The sequence below is a fragment of the Ammodytes marinus genome (assembly GCF_949987685.1).
Source record: "Ammodytes marinus genome assembly, chromosome: 16".
Taxonomy (NCBI): Eukaryota; Metazoa; Chordata; class Actinopteri; order Uranoscopiformes; family Ammodytidae; genus Ammodytes; species Ammodytes marinus.
The window spans coordinates 12,259,483-12,277,376 of NC_137220.1; the positions used below are offsets into that span (position 1 = coordinate 12,259,483).

The window sequence follows — 17,894 nt, forward strand, 5'->3', positions numbered from 1 at the left end:
ACAGGACAGCTGGGCCAAGGGAAGACTGAGGAAAGACCGAGGAAAGAAAAACCTCATTCATTATATTATAATAGTGATTTTATAATGATAGAACGCTGGTTCCGTATGGGTGAAGTATTCCGTTAATATGCAAAGTTAAGATTCAAAGAACTATCTTTATGATTAATACTGTATATAATGTATTATGTATACATTCATTTATTAAGTATTCATCACAGTGCACTTTTGACCAACTTAATCGATCAAGAACAAGTAGCTTCAATATCTACAAATTATAAATAAATAATTATTTCTTATTGATCCTAGCTGTCTATGACACACATATGTGTGTAGACGTTTGCGAGTTGTGTCAAGCAAGTTCAGTGTTGAATTCATGTTTTTCTTTTGTCTCTTATTTCCAGCGAGTAAAAAAGTAATTGCTCCTGCAATAATAGCTCAATTGTATTTGAACCTCAAATCAAGAAAACTCTAAAAACGCACAGTAGTAAGCCAATCGCATACATGCAATTACTATTAAAGAAAGGGTAAAAAATTATTCATGTAAACACTATAGCCTCTTGGAAAAGGTGGCAGGTGGTGGACACAGTAACAGTGACTATGAACAGCTCTCTCTTGAAAAGCTTCTGTTGATTTTTACATAATACAATAAAGCAGACAAGCTCACAACTGCCAGATGGGTTAAGACAATGTGCCTGTTCCTCTTTTCTAAACATGTCATTTGTTTTCAGGAATGTAAATATGTCGATGATGTTTGAATATAAAATGCAGAGTGTAGATTCCATAGCTTTGAAACATTTTCTCAGACAAGCCTATTTTTACTCCTGACACCTCTGTACCAAACATGAATGTAATTCCATTTATCCAAACAGTTCGGACAAAGGTTCAATCATTATGATTAATGTGTGTGTTAATGCTGAATCTCTTTAGAGCAGCTTTGTTGTGTTGTTTTGGCTTTGTAGCGTTTTTTTCTGCTAGTTTTTCATCGGCTCGTATCGCGTGTTATGATGGAGTCTGTGGTCTACGGCATTGACTGTTATTTCCAGTTGAAGGAAGAATCCAGAGTATTGAGTGGAGTGACAGAAATATTGATCGCTAGAGGCTGCAATAATCCGACAGTCTGTGAAGCACTTCAGCCGACTGCATCTTAGAGTCATACATGGTCATAGATCTGTCAGAATATGAATATATATATTTTGAAAGCTTTTGTCTAGTAAATAGTGAAAACAAAATCACTTAACATGACACTAAATCCATTATCAAAGTCTAAAATGACTCCCCTAGATCATTTTCTGTGAACATAAGGGTATTTAAATTCTGATGGTATTTCAAAAGTGCTAATGCACTCACAGGCTTAACTAAGATGGTGTGCATAGTAAACGTCAGAGCCGGCCCAAGCCTTCAGGGGGCCCTAAGCGAAATGTGAATAGGGGGCTCCTCTCCAATGTTAGCGCTGCTGAAACTAGAAACTAGATCTTTGTTAAATATCATTCACACACCCAGTGTTTTTCGCTAGTGTCTCCACTGTGCAGCTGTGCGAAAATATTAGACAGCAGAGATTCAGACCTTCCTAGGGGGGTCCGGTGGTATGCTCCCCCGGGAGATTTTTTTAACCTTTTTAAAGTGAAATGCTTGAATGTGGTGCACTTTGAGAGGAAAATTAAGAGGCTAAATCTGAGAAATTTTGTGTGAACAAATTATTTGGAGACACTGGGCCAGATGAATTATAAGCTATTGAAGAAGGACACATGGATTTTCCATAAAAATATTAATATAAAATAAAATATTATGGAGGGTCCTCTGGGTTGGGCTTGGAGCTCTTTTTCTTTTACGGGACATGTTTCTCTGTAATATAATGAATGCATTTAAATGCAGTGAGAGGAACGAAGCAGAAAAACTCTGTTGTCCAGCTACTGTATCTTTTTTTCCACAGACGAGGCTGAAATAGGCTATAGACTGTACACAGTGCATGGGCAACTGAGCAGCCCCATTTCCAATTGTTTTTAAATAAACTCAATACACACTGTGCATGGATGTGAACGCAACATGATCAGATAATTTGGGATTACCTCCCAGATGAACTGATTACATCTTTAGGCTATAAATTATTTAGACCAACATATTGTATTATTTTTTTTGTATGATAACTCACATTTGCATAATATGATGTTAATATCAAACACACTAACTAAAAAAAAAAATTTTTTTTTTTTTTTTTTTTGAGGGGCCCCTTGAGGGGCGACCGCTTAGTTCGCTTATGCCTCGGGCCGGCTCTGGTAAACGTTAATCCTGTTTAACATTGGTTAGCATGCTATCGTTGCCATTGTGCATTATGACCACGTTAGCATGCAGATGTTGCACAGAGGTGCTAGCACGACTGTGGATTTGACTTGTTCTTATGCTCCAACAGCCACTGAGTTGTGGGCACAGTTTGCTAAAACTCTAAAACACCAGGAGCAACATAAACATTTCCTGATTAATATAATGTACTGTACATACATAAATATATTATATCTTTAGAGTTTTTTCCCCTCCAACAGAGAGAGAAAGCTTTCATTGGTGTAGAGCGGAGAGGACAGATTTACAACACAGCTCTTACTGTGTTATAAATCGGTCGCATGTAAAAATGGCTTACGTCCTAGAGATTAATGAGGTGTCAGTAATATAGAGTTTTCTCAGCAGTTCGGAGCTGTATGAAACAGTGTTTGTGCCGTATTATCCCGATCTCCTGATCTATTTCAAGACGAATGCAAAGCTCTGTTGGCCTGGTAAGAGTCGATGATATTAATAGAACCAACAGTGACTGTTTATCTCACTAATATGGCTCTATAATGCAAGCAGATGTACACATTCACACCTACACATTCGCAGATGAGCTACTGTTTCTGCACTGCAAAATGGGTAATGCAGCCTTGCTCTTCTATAGCGCAAAACCTATAAGGAGATGATATATGGCTATAATTACTGCACATGGGTCTCCAGATGCCTTTACAGAAGTTGTACACGATCACACAAAAACACAAGACATTACTCTGCTGTTTTTTTTAAACTACTTTTGTCCTCCAAGACACCGAAATCTCTCAAACATGAAGCAAAATTCTGCATCTGCATGAAAATGTTGACTATAATTTCTCTCTTTCGCCCCCCAGGTTTCCTCCCTTCACCTCACTGACCCATGAAAGAAGCCATGCCGGTCCTCACAGCAGGAGCGGGTGAGACAAGTTGGCACAGATGCTCGACACATACTGCCCATAATGCTGCTTGAAGCTTGCCGCGCACCATCTGTTTTGTGATTATCTCCATAATGGGTTTTCTCTCTTCCTCACTCTCTCCTCTGTATAGGGCTACACGAAACGTTGGCCCTGCTGACCTCTCAGCTGCGTCCCGATGCCAATCACAAAGAGGACATGGTCTTCCTCAAAGATGTATTCAGCGAGAGGAGCTTGGGATACCTCATGAAAGTAAACAATTCTTATGCACGACGAGTAACACAAGTATTAACATGGATGTAATATGCAGCTATTTGTCTGTACTTGTGTTCAGATTATACTCAGAAAAGTTTATTTTTTAAAGACAAAGAAAATATTTTATCATCCTTTAGAGAAAATACGGGTTAAGTGATACGAGTCCTCCATACCAAACAGGGCCTCTGAAACAACCAATGTTTTATAGATGTACCAATGCACCAAGAAGGGCAGGCAAGAAGAAGTCGAGTTAACATGGTGGTACATAGTGCAAGACTAGAAGTAGTGCAGATGTTTTGGGTTAGCGAAATTAAATGAACATATTTTAGACCTCTATGATACACAAAAGCATTGTGGCCTCAAGCCTGAACATAAATATAAATCCTGCAGGGCACCTTTTACGTTCAGCTATTTCCAATCCCATGTACCCATTTTATGAAACCCTCTCATCTAATAAACTCCATGTGTTTCTGTGTAGATTCACGAGAAGTTGAGACAGTATGAGCGTCAGAGTCCAACACCCGTCCTCCACAGTGCCTCGTCTCTGGCAGAGGATGTAAGTTCATTACACACACACACACGCATGCACACACACACGCACGCACACACACACACACACACACACACACACCCACACACACGCCCACACACACCCTAAATTACTTTTCCACTTGGGCACAGCAGTCAGTCACAATGACTTAGTGCCGACACAGAGAAGCAACGCAGGTATCAAAAGTGAATTTTAATGTTGTGAAAAATGCTGACTCATCCCGTGGCTTCGTCTAATGAAACTCCATATCCTGCTGCTCTCTCGCTCTCACCAGTTTTCGCCGTGAGGAAACTGCTGACCTTAGCCACTAGGCCTACTCTGTGTGTGCGTGACTGTGCGTCTGTCTGCTGCATTTATTCTACCGTAACCTGCTGTGTGCATTACCGGTATAGGCTACGGCCATTGCACAGGTTCGCTCCAGGTCAGAGCTAGTGCTAGTGTTGTTTTTTGTGATCGGCAGGTGGCAGAGGAGCTGCAGAGTGGACCAATGAGCACAGAGGAGAAAGAACTGCTGAATCTGCTGACATCACCACATCTCAAGGTAAATAAAAAACATAAAAAACTTTTGTTTTGTTATATTAAGGACCAAAATAGTATAATACATATAAAGAGCTGGGGGGCCGCTGTGGCTGAGCAGGTAGGGCAGACGTCCACTGATCACAGGGTTGGTGGTTCGATCCCCCGCCTCTTTACCACATGTCAAAGTGTCCCTCGACAAGACACTGAACCCCAAATTGCTCTTGATGGTTGCTGGGAGCAATTTGGTGTTTGTGAGTGTACATGTGAAAGGCAAACAATGCAGTTAGATCAAAGCCTCAGGATTTTCTGATGGGCAGCAGTCTCTGCCATCAGTGCATAAATGTGTGTGTATGAATGGCATGGCACTGTAAAGTGCTTTTGAGTGGTCAAGTATATGACTAGAAGTATACGCTATAGTACAGCCCATTTATTTATAGGGCATTTTTTCCTTGCCAGATACTTTATTTTCCCTGACATCAAACTGGCTTGCGAAGTTGTTCACTGATTCTGGCAGACGTCAGGCCCCTGCTTTCAACACTGTGATCCCAGCATGTCTGTCTCTCTGCTCCCATCAGGCCTTGCTCTCGGTGCACGACACTGTGGCTCAGAAGAACTTCGACCCCGTGTTGCCGCCGCTGCCCGACGACTTGGAGGACGAACTGGACGAAGAGTCGGTGAAGATTGTCAGGCTGGTGAAGAACAAAGAGCCTTTGGTGAGTTTGAATAGGCCTGTGCCATGTGTACCATCTAAAGACTTTGTAACGGTCTGTTTAAAGGTGCACTATGTAACTTGGGGACGTGTTAGAAAAGTGAACATTTTCTAAGGCATATTCTCATAACCGAATGAACAAACGTTCCTCACAGGAAAATTGGATCCGTGGAACACTGTTTTGAAGTTAGAAATATTTTTTTTTGTGAACTAACTGCAGGCTCTGCAAATGTAAACAAATCCCATTGCCCTGAAACTGCATAGGTGCTATGAGGCTATAAATAAAAATGTAGTTAGGCTACTCACTTTGAAAGATGAGGGGTGGAGATGGGAACAGAAGAGCGGGCAGGAGAACGTACAGAGACCTTTGCACTTTCCCTGGTAATGATCCCGTTCCTCTGTGTGTGCTTTAGGGTGCCACCATCAGGCGGGATGACGTCACCGGCACTGTGATCGTGGCTCGGATCATGAGAGGAGGAGCAGCCGACCGCAGTGGTATATTTTGTCGCTTCTCATTTTGTCCCTTTGGGCTTTTAGCATTTTTTTTCCCATTATCAGAGACTACGAGGAACTTTTAAATGTCAGTCTGATTTTTCCTCTTATGATTATAAATGACCTGTAAAAGCAAATGAGACCATCACCATCAGTATGCTATTTCCATTTAGTAATTAATAATGCCTTTGCTCAGGCCCAATTTTCCCAAAACTCAGATTTACTTTAGGCAGACCAGAAAGCCTATGTTTTTTCTGAAATGCACTAAATTGAAGTTAACTATGCTTAACCATTGTCAATTACCATTGTACATCATACATACAGTTGAAACAAAATCATTGCCCTATCACGATGCATCCTGCGTTCTCACATCCAAAACAAATGCACGCAATGCCAGCACACGCTCAAAAAGATCTGTAGAACAGCATGTGGTTTTGTAAAAACACTTCCGCTTTTGTCTAAAGGTGCTGCTAAAATCAACCAATACTGAAAGTTCCTCATAGCCACTTTAAACCCCCCCATTCATTGAAATTCACCCTCCAGTACAATGAATTGTTACAAGCAGGTATTACTTTGTATTTAGCAGAAAAAGGTTGGAAACCACTGACCTACATAGTTTTTTCTTCCGCTTGTCCCTTCAAACCCGTCCAAGTGTGAAAATCATCGGCCACACAATTGTGTACTGCTATTGTTAAACAGAAAACCTTTTGGAACATTTTTGCTCAATAGTTAAAGATTCAAGGATGACATGCAAACAAAAAGAGGTTTACCTCAAGTGGGACAACCAGGACCGTAACGAAATGTAGCACAGCTCTCAGGAAGTTGAGCTAGGACGACCCAGGAGGCTCCCCATTTTTTTTTTACAGCAGTGTGAAAGCTTTTGTCATAGTGAAACGGTATCACAAAAAATGAAAATAAATTGCATATATTTATGGGATCACAAATCAAAGGCTGATACTCCAATGACAGTATAAGATCAAAGCCACATTCGAGAAATTCTGCAGGAAGGGGGGGGGGGGAGGGTTTGAGGGAGGGATGGTGCGGTTGTTCACGAATCCCCAAGAGAATCTGACACATAATACAGACTCAGCAAAGACCCTTTCATGGGCGTTACCATGGCGATATCCTCCGCATGCAGTTTTGTATGTGTGTGTGTTATTTGGCAATTAGAAACATGCACGCTGGGCAAGTAAACCAATCAGTGTCTTGTGTCCATTAATCATTAATGTCCTCCTTAGTTTTTTTTGCTGCGTCAAGTGATGTGAAAAAAAGCCTCTCATCAGTGTGGAGACAGAGGCTGCGGAGAGATTTCAGGATTGGCCTGGGGTCTGTTTGCATGTCTGCTGAATGCTGCATATACATACATTATAAGAGTATCATTGCCATACGCTACACCAACCCTCAAGGGAAAATGAGTATCGATCGGAATCCTCTCAGCTTTTGATTCCATTGTTGTGGCTGCAGCTAAATGGATCACAGCTGAGTGAGGGCTGTCCCGTATCTGTGGATCTGACAACGATACGGATGTTAAGATACGACCGATAAACCGACTAATAAAATACTCTGAGAGAAGACTCTTTTGATTGTCGTGACCCTTCAGAATGTGTCTATAGTCTGTACTCCCTCTCCTTCCCACAGGTTTGGTCCATGTAGGAGATGAACTGCGGGAGGTCAACGGGGTCTCTGTGATCAACAAGAGGCCTGATGAGATCAGTCAGCTGCTGGTAAGACAGATGCTCCTGCTTTTGAAAATGAATGCTGATATAGATTGGTAACATAGTAGACAATATTAAAGCGATTCTGGAGAATGCTTGTTCACTTTTTGTCAAAATCAGTGAATATCTTCTCAAGGTCGGCTGTGTGTAGGGCTGAAAAAAAAACCCAGTGATAATACACAGCCTAGGCCCTGTAAACTGGCGAGTCTAAACTCACTGATGTATTTGTCACAGTCTGAAGCTATGTGATGCCAGAAGTCAAAGGCCTCCCACCTAAATTCCATTGTGTAACTATTTACAAACATAAAGCTAGCACTAACACTCAATTTAAAGTAAAATCCTCCTAAAGTCTACCTCAGGGTGCACTTTAAGCTTCAATTATATTTAGTGTTTATCTTTAATTTGAGGCTACAGTCACAATCTTGTGTCCCCATCCTCTCTGTCTATTTGTGATCTAGTCCCAGTCCCAGGGCTCCATCACTCTAAAGATAATACCTGCCATTAAAGAAGAGGACCGGCTGAGGGAGAGCAAGGTGAGATAAGGCTGGAGTGTCTGAGCATGCTCAGTTCGACTGCAGGAAAAGCTTGGAGTCTGAAGGAAAATAAATGAACTTGTGGCATTCCATATTATTTCTTTAAAGGTACAGTGTGTGGAATATATTGACATTCTTCTTTACAGACTTGGTAGAAAAATGGAATACAATATTCATAAGTAAGTTTTAATACAGTAAGTATTTAATCGCTTGGAAATTAAAGTTTGTTTGTTTGTTTGTTTGTTTTTACCTTAGAATTAGCTTTTTATAGAGATACAAGTAGGACCAGGGCCGCCATGTTGAACTGCCATGTTTCTACAGTGCCACAGAACGGAAAAACTTAACGGCCTTACAGCATTACGTGTATTTATATGGGTGTCCGCCAGAAATGCACCTTTTGGAAGACGAAGAATAATTACTTTAGAATTAATAACTAAGTACATCTTTAACTAGTGATATTGTCAGAAAGACTCGAGGCACTGGTGGATGATATTATATGACCATATTTACTAACTAGCTTCTTGTCTTTGAAGTCCACTGTAGCTTCTGTAAATTCTCCAAAAGGGAGGGGTTAGCTGTTGAACATTGCAATCCAGAATCTCACCACTAGATGCCACTAAATGCTCCAATATGACACACTGCACCTTTTAAAGCCATCGATAAAACATAACGTTACTTCCTGATCATCAGTATATTTATACAGGCTCCGTGGAGGAAAGCTGTAAAGATGGTGCTTGTTTATTTCCAGGTGTACATGAGAGCCCTGTTTGACTACACCCCATTGGAGGACAAGGCCACGCCGTGCCAAGAGGCGGGACTTCCCTTCAAGCGGGGAGACATCCTGCAGGTCGTAACACAGGACGACCCCACGTGGTGGCAGGCCAAGCGTGTGGGAGACAGCAACCTGCGCGCCGGACTCATCCCCTCCAAAGGGTTCCAGGAGAGGTGAGGGTGTATCCGTGTGTATTCGTGCACTTTAAATGAACAAGCTGTGATGGTATAAACCAATCAGGGCCAGGAGATTTCACCCAGCTGTTAGTAATCTGTTCAATCCACATGCATGTTTTCTCTGCTTTTGATGGGTCGACAAGGGTGAGATGGCGCATCAAAGCAGCAGGGGAGCAACTGCACTGCACACTGATGCTGCTGCTGGTGTCTTAATCCGTCAGTAAGATGATCCGAACAGGCTGGGAGATTCCACTGCCAAACACTGCTGCGTCTGTGGGATTAATAACCACAGTTTACCACACAGAGGAATGCACAGAGGGTTTTGTAGGTTAAATAAGAGTTTAACCCCCCACTCTGAGCAGCTCTGGGTTAAAAATACTGATATGTGAGAAAAAAAATATGATTTCAAATGCAGTGAGCATGGATGCATGGACTACTGAATATTGAGTTACTACCGGCACAGAGCCTCTGCTCGAAATTCAAATTTATTGACTACAAAAAGACGCAAGAAATCTCCAAAGAGACACAACATAACTAACCTGGCTCCGCCCGCCTACCTACTTCCGCTCAAATTTAATTTTCCCTTCAGTAGTATGTCTCGGTCTGCGGTATATTCATGCATTCCTGCTCGAACAGATTTCTGCTGGTCCAATCAGCGAACAGAGGGAGTGGCTGAGAACGATGACGTCGAGGTTGTGCGCCAATTTCAGTTGTAGTCACAGGAAGACAATGGATAAGGATACGAGAGAAGCTATTCAGTCTGTTGTGGCAACACTGCCGAATATCGATAAATTAAAGCCGGAGCAAGAACAAGCTTTGCTGGGTTTTGTTGGTTTCCGGCCGGTTCCGGCGCAAGACATAGGTCACGACCAAACGCCATGCGATTGGTTATGGCAGATCCGGAGTGGCACTGGGCAGATCCAATCATTTTAAACCTCAACAGACACCCGCCTCCAAGTGATTGAACATTTGTCAATTCAGCAGTTCCAGACCGTCTGTACAAATGAAATGAAGTACGATGGTCTGGTAAAACCAGGCTACAACATAACCACATAAAGATGATAAACAGCCACAAAGGAACGCAACATGAGACCTTAGTATTTCTTACTCGTCTTGCTCATATTTAGGAGGGGTGGGGGGGGGGGGGGGGGGTACTTTTACATGTTTGTGCCAGAGACCCGTTGTCTCACCGTTGTATCTGCCTAGTGCTGTGTGTTCCTTTCTCTTTTGTGTTTACTCCCCTCCTCACCTTCCACTTACTCAGTACGTTTACATGGCATTAGACAAAAACGGCGAGGTACAGACATACTTTGGTAAATAAATCAATTCCCCTCCTATGTGCTTGTATACTGGGAAAAGGACAGTGGTCCAATTAAGTGACCTAGTCATGCTATAATCGTAGCTCTACTTCACTGTGCATGTAAACGTACCGACTGTGTGTTTTCTGACCTAGTAATAATTCTCTTGCTACCTCCGTCTTCTCTGGTTTTTCTGCGGCACGTTCCATCCAGGCGACTGGCCTACAGGATCAAAATGGGCACGCTCCCAAATCCAAAATCACCCAAAAAGCCTGCCTGTAAGTCTCTGCCTTTCTCCAGGATTCCACTGCATGTTCAGAATTGTATCATATTTACAGTTTTCCCCATTGAAACATCTCTCACTATTAGCTCTCCATTCTCTACTTACAGTATATATGCTCAGTCACCATTGCTATAGGATAATAATATGTATAGAAGCTGGATAAAGGCGACCATGTTTTCATTCACAGCTATGACCTCTTCTGCTGGTAATTGGTATTCTCAGAGGCATTAGTATTCATTGTCTGTCCTCTCCATGCTGCTCTATGCAGTATAAACATGTTTTTAAAAGGGATGAGAGAGGGAGATGGACGGGCACAGAGACAGAAGGAAGGGATCACAGATATGAATTAATCTCTTTCATGTGTATAGTCCATCTGGCTGGCGAGCGGGCGGCCGAGAGTTCAGCTTACAGTAAAGATCCCAGACAGCGTTACAAGCGGCGCACACTGAGAAACAAAGGCCCCCCCCCCCCCCTGCCCTAGACAATACATTATACTCTTCTCACTTTCTCACATGATAGGCTACTGTATTATCGAGGCCGGGCGTGTAAACAGAACAGGTGAGTGGGGTAATGTGAGTGGTGGCCTTTCGTGGGCACGTAAGCTGGGTAGGCGATCCGATTAGGGCCTGAGCCACGGGGAGACAACAAGAGCTTAAGCAATATGGCAGCCAGCCCTGCTACGCCACGCACTAGCAGTAGTAAGCAAGCAAGCCTGCGGCCAGGGACTCTAGCTTCTGCCTCTGCGTCCCTCCACGCTACCTCAAGCTCTCTGATTAATTCCCCCTTAAATCCCAGACGAGGCCCTTTAAAAAGTGGATACCCGCCCCTGGCTAGTTGTGTACAGTCATGAACAAAATCAAAAGAATCCTCAAATCTTCATTTCATCTCATCCGTCATCTACAGCAAAATGAGCTGTCCAACGCGACTCTAATGATCATGTTTTACACTCTGCTTTTATTCTATCAGCTGACCAAGGATGTGACAAAGGTGGGTACATGCAGCAACAAATACCATTCATGTAGAACACACAGACTCACCCTAACACAAACTACACCATCTGAAATGTTCATAGAGCCTTACAGAGTGGGTGTGTGTGTGTGTTTTTTGGGTCTGGAGAGCTTGCGTGTTTGCTAGTGGGGCGTGGCACATTTGGGATTGCTACTGCTTCCAGCTTAATTCTTCCTCTCCTGCTGTGTCTGTGTACCAGACCAGAATAAAGATTGTGTGTGTGTGTGTGTGTGTGTGTGTGTGTGTGTGTGTGTGTGTGTGTGTGTGTGTGTGTGTTTGTCCAGCATTCCCTGGAGACTTTAGCCCAACCAAGCAGAGGTTGTTAAAGATAACAATAGCGTTTCTTTTCTTTTGCGTCATCCTCAGTCTCCATCATCCCTTTGTTCTTTCCTATGCTGCAGTCTCAACCGCTGCTTTAATCTTGTTTTTCTCCTCTTTCTGTGCTGTAAGAGTTTTTTACCCCCACCCCTTCATTAGTCTATTTTCTAAAATTGGTGCATATTGTCGTACAATAGAGTTGATGAAAGGGCAGAATTTAGCCACAGATGAGTTACAGTGAACATTTCTGTTTTTGGTTGTTGGTTTTGGAATTGTGGTATTTGAGGCAGTTTGTACCTCAGCTGTGCATCTTCGGGGGAGGCCAGGCGTGTTTAAATGTGTTTGGGTCACAGAGACCCGGCTCACAGCTGGCTCCTTTCCAGATGAAGTCTCTCTCTCTCTTCTCTCTCTCTCCTCTACCCTACTCTACCGTACTCTCCTCTCCTCATCAAGCTTTTATTAGAGGCCTCCGACATCTCCTGGCTGCCCCTCCTGCCGTCTGTCTGCCTGCTACCCGTCCTGCCCTCTCCAGCGCCCATGGCACACGGACCCCCCCCCCCCCCCCCCTCTTATCTTTCCCACCCCCCCAGCTCCCCTATTGCCCTAACTTTTCCAGGTCTCTTACCCTTGTGCTTACCCCCTCTTCTCCCTGCTTGCCTCCCTTACAGAAGACTGTGACTGTGAGGGCTATTTCAATGGACAGTACATAGGTGAGAGCATGCACCTCTATCTCCTCATCCTTCTTCTCCCTGTCTGCTCTTTGTGCCTGCTGCAGTCTGGCTGGAGTGCTGGTGTCCTGGTTGCTTTTGGTGCTTCTAGGGATCACACAATTATGATGCTGCTTGGAAGGGTTGACCTGTCTGGGGCCGGGGAGGTTGAGGGACAAGAGGAAGGTATCAAAAGGGTTTAAGAGAAGATGGATGAGGGTACTCCATATTTGAGATGCAGGACACAACAGACCTGTTACAAGTTTGTTGTATCAGATGTGAAAGGGGGTAAAATGTGTGGGAAGTATCGTCTCACCTCTGTGGGTGCCAGCAACAGATGTGCCTCTACTGCATAATGAAGTTAACAATTAGCTCAGGATGGACATCACATTACAGAAGCAAAACAGACTTGTATTACCTATAAAATAGTTACAGAATTTGATTAATTTCCTAATTATTGCTTAGGAAGTTTCCCAGAGAAGGTACTGTTTCCCTGGGTTGTACTTATACAGTAAAGAGAGACAGTGTTCAAGCTGTACACTTCATTTGTACAATGAATACAAAATAATTGCTTGAATACACTAGGGTCGAAATGGAAATGTTATTTTGAATCTTATATAACCATATATATTTATTTATATACACACACGTATAGTATTTATATAGAGATTTTCTTGAAACTCAAAGTGACTTTCTAATTTAGTTTATCAAGGAATCGGGGATAGCAATTATCCAGGAATACGTATGAGGAAGGTACAAACATATCAAATAGGCAGGTATTATATCATACATTATATGTTTTTGAATTCAAATTAGGGTGGAGGGAATACATAGTCACCCTTATCTTACTCCTCTTACCTCCCCTCCCTCACCCTTCTAAAGCCCAAACCGACCCCCAGTGACAAGTCCCCCCACAGCCTGCAAGGTGCTGGAATGATGATGAGCACAAGGAGCAATCCAAACACAGCCGAGAGCGTATCAACACCCTCTCACTCTAACACAAAATACATTATTACGACCACATTTGTGCACTGTGCTTGGAGCTGTAAAATCCTCCTGTGCCCCTACCCCCCCATCCACCATTCAGTGTATGGATCCTCCTAAACCTCTTTCCCTGCCCTGCATCTAACTAACTGCCAATGTGGCTCTGCTGTGGCCAGTGCACGGCTTAATCCCCCTCCCCTTCCCAAAAGACCCTCCCCAGCCCCCCCCCTCCCTCCTTCAAGTCGTTGGACGCATTGCACACTCAACCAGGCACGTTTGCTGCTCGTTTCACCCTTGTGTGGAGGTGTGAGGCTTGGGTTGTGTGATGCTCTAACGCCAGTTATAGTCTCTCCTAAGTGTAAAGCAGTGGCGCCCTCCTGTGGCCAGGTGTTTTCCTGGGAATTTTATTCAGGTACAGTGTCCCCGGCTCATTCCCTCAGGTATACACACCACTGACGGGGGGATTCAGGCAGTCCTGGCCAATGGGAGACGCTGATTTTTTCAGTCATTCTAGACGTGGTGTTTTCTCAGGGCCAGGCTGTCCTGTCTGTCCTGCCTCAGCACTGTAGCCTCATTCTAAGCAGCATGCCTTGTGTGGACCATAACGTTGCAAAGTGTGTATTCTTGGGTCACTGCAATCTGTTATGAACTGCTCAAAGAGTCATAATTACCTTTAAAAAAATTTGTTCAGATAATGTTTTGCTTAAAAGAGAGTTCACGTCATTCTCAGGCTTTTAGATTTTCACCTGATATATTTAGGGTCAGCTGCATGACATATTTTTTTAACTCGAAGCATGACATCTAATCAGCTCTAAATTCAGCTAATGTTTACACTTCTGATAAGAGTGAGCTATTCTCATCCATGTGCAATATTTACAAAGGTGTTTGTAATGCATGATTATCAATGGGTTGGTCACTGCACTTTTTTTTTTTTTACTGTAAAATGCAAAAAGATTATGTATGCATCATGAAAGCAAAGTAGTAGTTTCCTCATTATCGTAATCTTGTGCAAATAATTTTTTAGGTTAATGACGTCTGACCATGACCCACAACATTTTTTCTTTCTTTCTTCTCCTTCTTCCCTCCCCTCTTCAGCTGGTTTACGGAGGAGTTTCCGGCTGAGTCGTAAGGACAGACAGGGATCCTCCGGAGAGTGCTCTGATCCCGGAGACTCCGACTTCATGACTTATGAAGAGGTGACCCGCTACCAGCAGAGGTCCAATGAGAGGCCTCGTCTGGTGGTTCTGATCGGTGAGACATGAGCAAGTCAAAGCAGCACAAATGTTCAAATGATGTCAGTGACACCTAGTGGATCAAAGCATGTGTTGCAACATAGTGATGACCCAATTTTTCTACAGCTTTTTCCACATGACAATACTAATACTTATTTCTTCTCTCCTTTAAACACTCAAAAAGGTTCTCTTGGAGCTCGAATCAATGAACTTAAACAACGGGTGATTGCTGAAAACCCACATCGCTTCGCTGTGGCCGTACCACGTGAGTCACCCAGCATTCATATACACGGTGCCTTATCAATGAATCAACATTACACATATGTGTAAATGCCTCTCTTGTGATCCCACAGATACCACCAGACCCAAGAAACCTCACGAGAAGGAGGGTGTAGAGTACCACTTTGTCACCAAACAGCAATTTGATGCAGATGCTTTGAACAACAAGTATGTTTACACTATGGCCCAATTCATTCTAATTCACTTCTTCGCCTAAACCAGGGGCGTCCAAACTTTTTTCACTGAGGGCCACATACAGAAAAATCTACGAAGGGCCGGGCCACTTTGCAAAAATAATACATTTATCAGGACATGTAGCTGCTCTGATGTTTAGTTTCCTAGTGTCTTTGTAAATTGTAATCCTTCTTCACGGCAACACTTTACTTGCACAGACAATTAGCTATTGGAGAAGGACACATGGATTTTCCATAATAATATTAATTTAAAATAAAATATTATGCAGGGTGCTCTGGGATGGGCTTGGTGCTCTTTTTCTTTTATGGGACATATTTCTCTGTAATATAATGAGTGCATTTAAATTATTTAAAAATTAAAAGGGCCATATTACATTATATTTTTTAAATGTGCCACGGGCCAATCAATCAGTTTTGACACCCCTGCACTGGTGGGTTAACTAAGAAATGCAAAAAAAGAAAAACATTTTTTTTTTCAAAGGGCCATATTACATTATATTTTTAAAATAGGCCGCGGGCCAACACCTCTGGCCTAAACCCTTAGCCCTACCACTCCGAATTGCGCATTAAAGTGTCTCTATGGCGTCGAGGGTTGGTGCTAAGGGCTAGTTGGCCCTCCAAACAGAGATTTTCTAAACCAAGTGCTATGATACATCTCCGATAAAGAGCTGTGCAAATCAGATCTTCAGCAAAAAGATGGTAGACAGGAAGAAAGACAGCCACAAATTAGGTTTTTGTTTAGTGTATAAGGATGTAAAATCTTAGTTTTGTCGCTATGTCGTTTCAAGTTATCAAGCATATCTTAAAAGATAAGGTGAGATTCTTAGCCTGGCTCCGCCCACCTTCTGCTCAATTTTCATTTCACTTCAGTAGTCAGTCTGGGGCTGCGGTTTATTCATGGATTCCTGCTCGAACAGATTTTCTTGGGGTCCAATCAGCGAACAGAGCGAGTGGCTGAGAACGATGACGTTGAAGTCGCGTGGCAGTTTCAGTTGAAGTCAGAAGCAGGCTCGTGACATACGTCACGACCAAACGTTGTGCGATTGGTTGGCCTATCCAGAGTGGCACTAGGCAGCTCCAATAGTTTTAAACTTTAACAGACAGACCCGCCTCCAAGTGAGAGAACGTTTTGTCAATAGAGCAGTTCCAGACCTTCTGTACAAATGAAATGAAGTACGATGGTCTGGTAGGACTAGGCTATGAGATTCTCTGCCTGAGCCCGAGACCAGATTCGAGGGGCAAGGCATAGGGCCAAAAAAATTAATGTCAAAATGTAAGTCTTGTTGTTTCTTCCCAGGTTCATAGAGCATGGGGAATACAAGGAGAACCAGTATGGCACAAGTATAGAGGCCATCCGCTCTGTGCAGGCTAAGAATAAGATGTGTGTCGTGGACGTGCAGCCTGAGGTAGGTTCATGTTACAGACACTGAACACATCTTGTCTGAAGTTCAACTCAATGTATGACAGTGAACATCATAACATGTCAAAAACTACAGATCTTGCAGACAGCAGCAGTTTGCCGATCGCTTGAGGCCAATGTGGCAGTCGCATCAGATCTGCTCACTGTGTCGGGAGCCTGACACATCTTGATTTTTCCATTCATGTCTTATTTTTTTACTTTTGTTTACTTTGTTTTTTTTATGCAAATCCTCCACCGCTACAGGCCCTGAAGAGGCTGCGGACAGCGGAGTTCAAGCCCTACGTAATATTTGTCAAACCTCGTATTCCTGAGAGCAGACGTCGCCGCAGTGCTACCACCTCACCAGGAGGGGGAGATCATGGCCGCATTACAGTAAGTCCTAAGATTTCTCTAGGGAATAATAGCCACATCCCAATTCAGTGTTATAGAGGGATTCCGTAGCCCACACATGTATGGACTATATTTATCCTATAATCCAAGGTGCACCACTGAATATCCATCTAATACATCCTTCTGATACTTCCCATGTGTTTCTTTAAAACCATTTCATTTTGTTTTCTTGCATCAGGACGAAGACCTCCAGGAGATGCGTCAGTCTGCTATTCAGATTGATCAGCAGTACGGACACCTGGTGGACCGAGTCTTGATCAAAGAGGACTCCGCCAGTGCAGAACTACGAGGCATCTTGGAAAGGCTGGAGCGCGAGTCCTTCTGGGTGCCTGTCTCCTGGGTGCGGACCTAAACTTAGCCCTCCCTCTTCCAGATATACTTCACGGCCAACCCACCCAATTACTGCACCAGTTATTTCTCAATGAGCTGAAACTTTCCAACCTAAAGCCTGCTGGCCAGCCCAGGAGTATCTGTTGAACCCGGATGCAGGGCGGGCCAGTCAGCCATAAACTAAGGCACCAAAGGGTGATGAGGGATGTCAGGAAGAATACCTCATTGTGTGGGGTGTTGATGCACATGGACAGCTCTCTTGGCCTACGTCTTACTGTCAAATCCTCAAGTCTGGCTTTAATTTATTAACTGACTTCACAGAAAAGGGACAGAATACAGTTTTGAGTTCAAGAAGTGTTTTAGTTTTATTCCTAACACAGTCACTCTGCCAGGTCTGGGATCTCGCTGTAAGGATTGAGCAGTCAGTCAACTTTATCATGACTCTTGTTGGAGTACCTTTAGTAGCATGTGTTTGTTTTTTTAGATTTACTCAACTCGATGCCAATCGCAGAATGCTTCCTGTT

At 43.2% G+C, this 17,894-nt stretch overlaps 1 protein-coding gene across 1 annotated transcript; it reads left to right on the forward strand.

Annotated features, from left to right (window-relative positions):
- Positions 1-3,172: 3,172 nt before the first annotated feature.
- On the forward strand, positions 3,173-17,392 carry mpp3a (MAGUK p55 scaffold protein 3a; the record flags this gene model as incomplete). The annotated part of the gene is made up of 19 exons (XM_080043517.1): positions 3,173-3,209; positions 3,340-3,458; positions 3,940-4,017; positions 4,472-4,552; positions 5,106-5,243; positions 5,653-5,734; positions 7,370-7,455; positions 7,905-7,979; positions 8,728-8,924; positions 10,439-10,503; positions 11,475-11,495; positions 12,503-12,544; positions 13,872-13,937; positions 14,621-14,776; positions 14,942-15,022; positions 15,111-15,204; positions 16,528-16,636; positions 16,894-17,022; positions 17,219-17,392. 19 exons carry the CDS (start codon positions 3,173-3,175, stop codon positions 17,390-17,392), a joined length of 1,830 nt encoding a protein of 609 aa, XP_079899643.1.
- Positions 17,393-17,894: the final 502 nt, after the last annotated feature.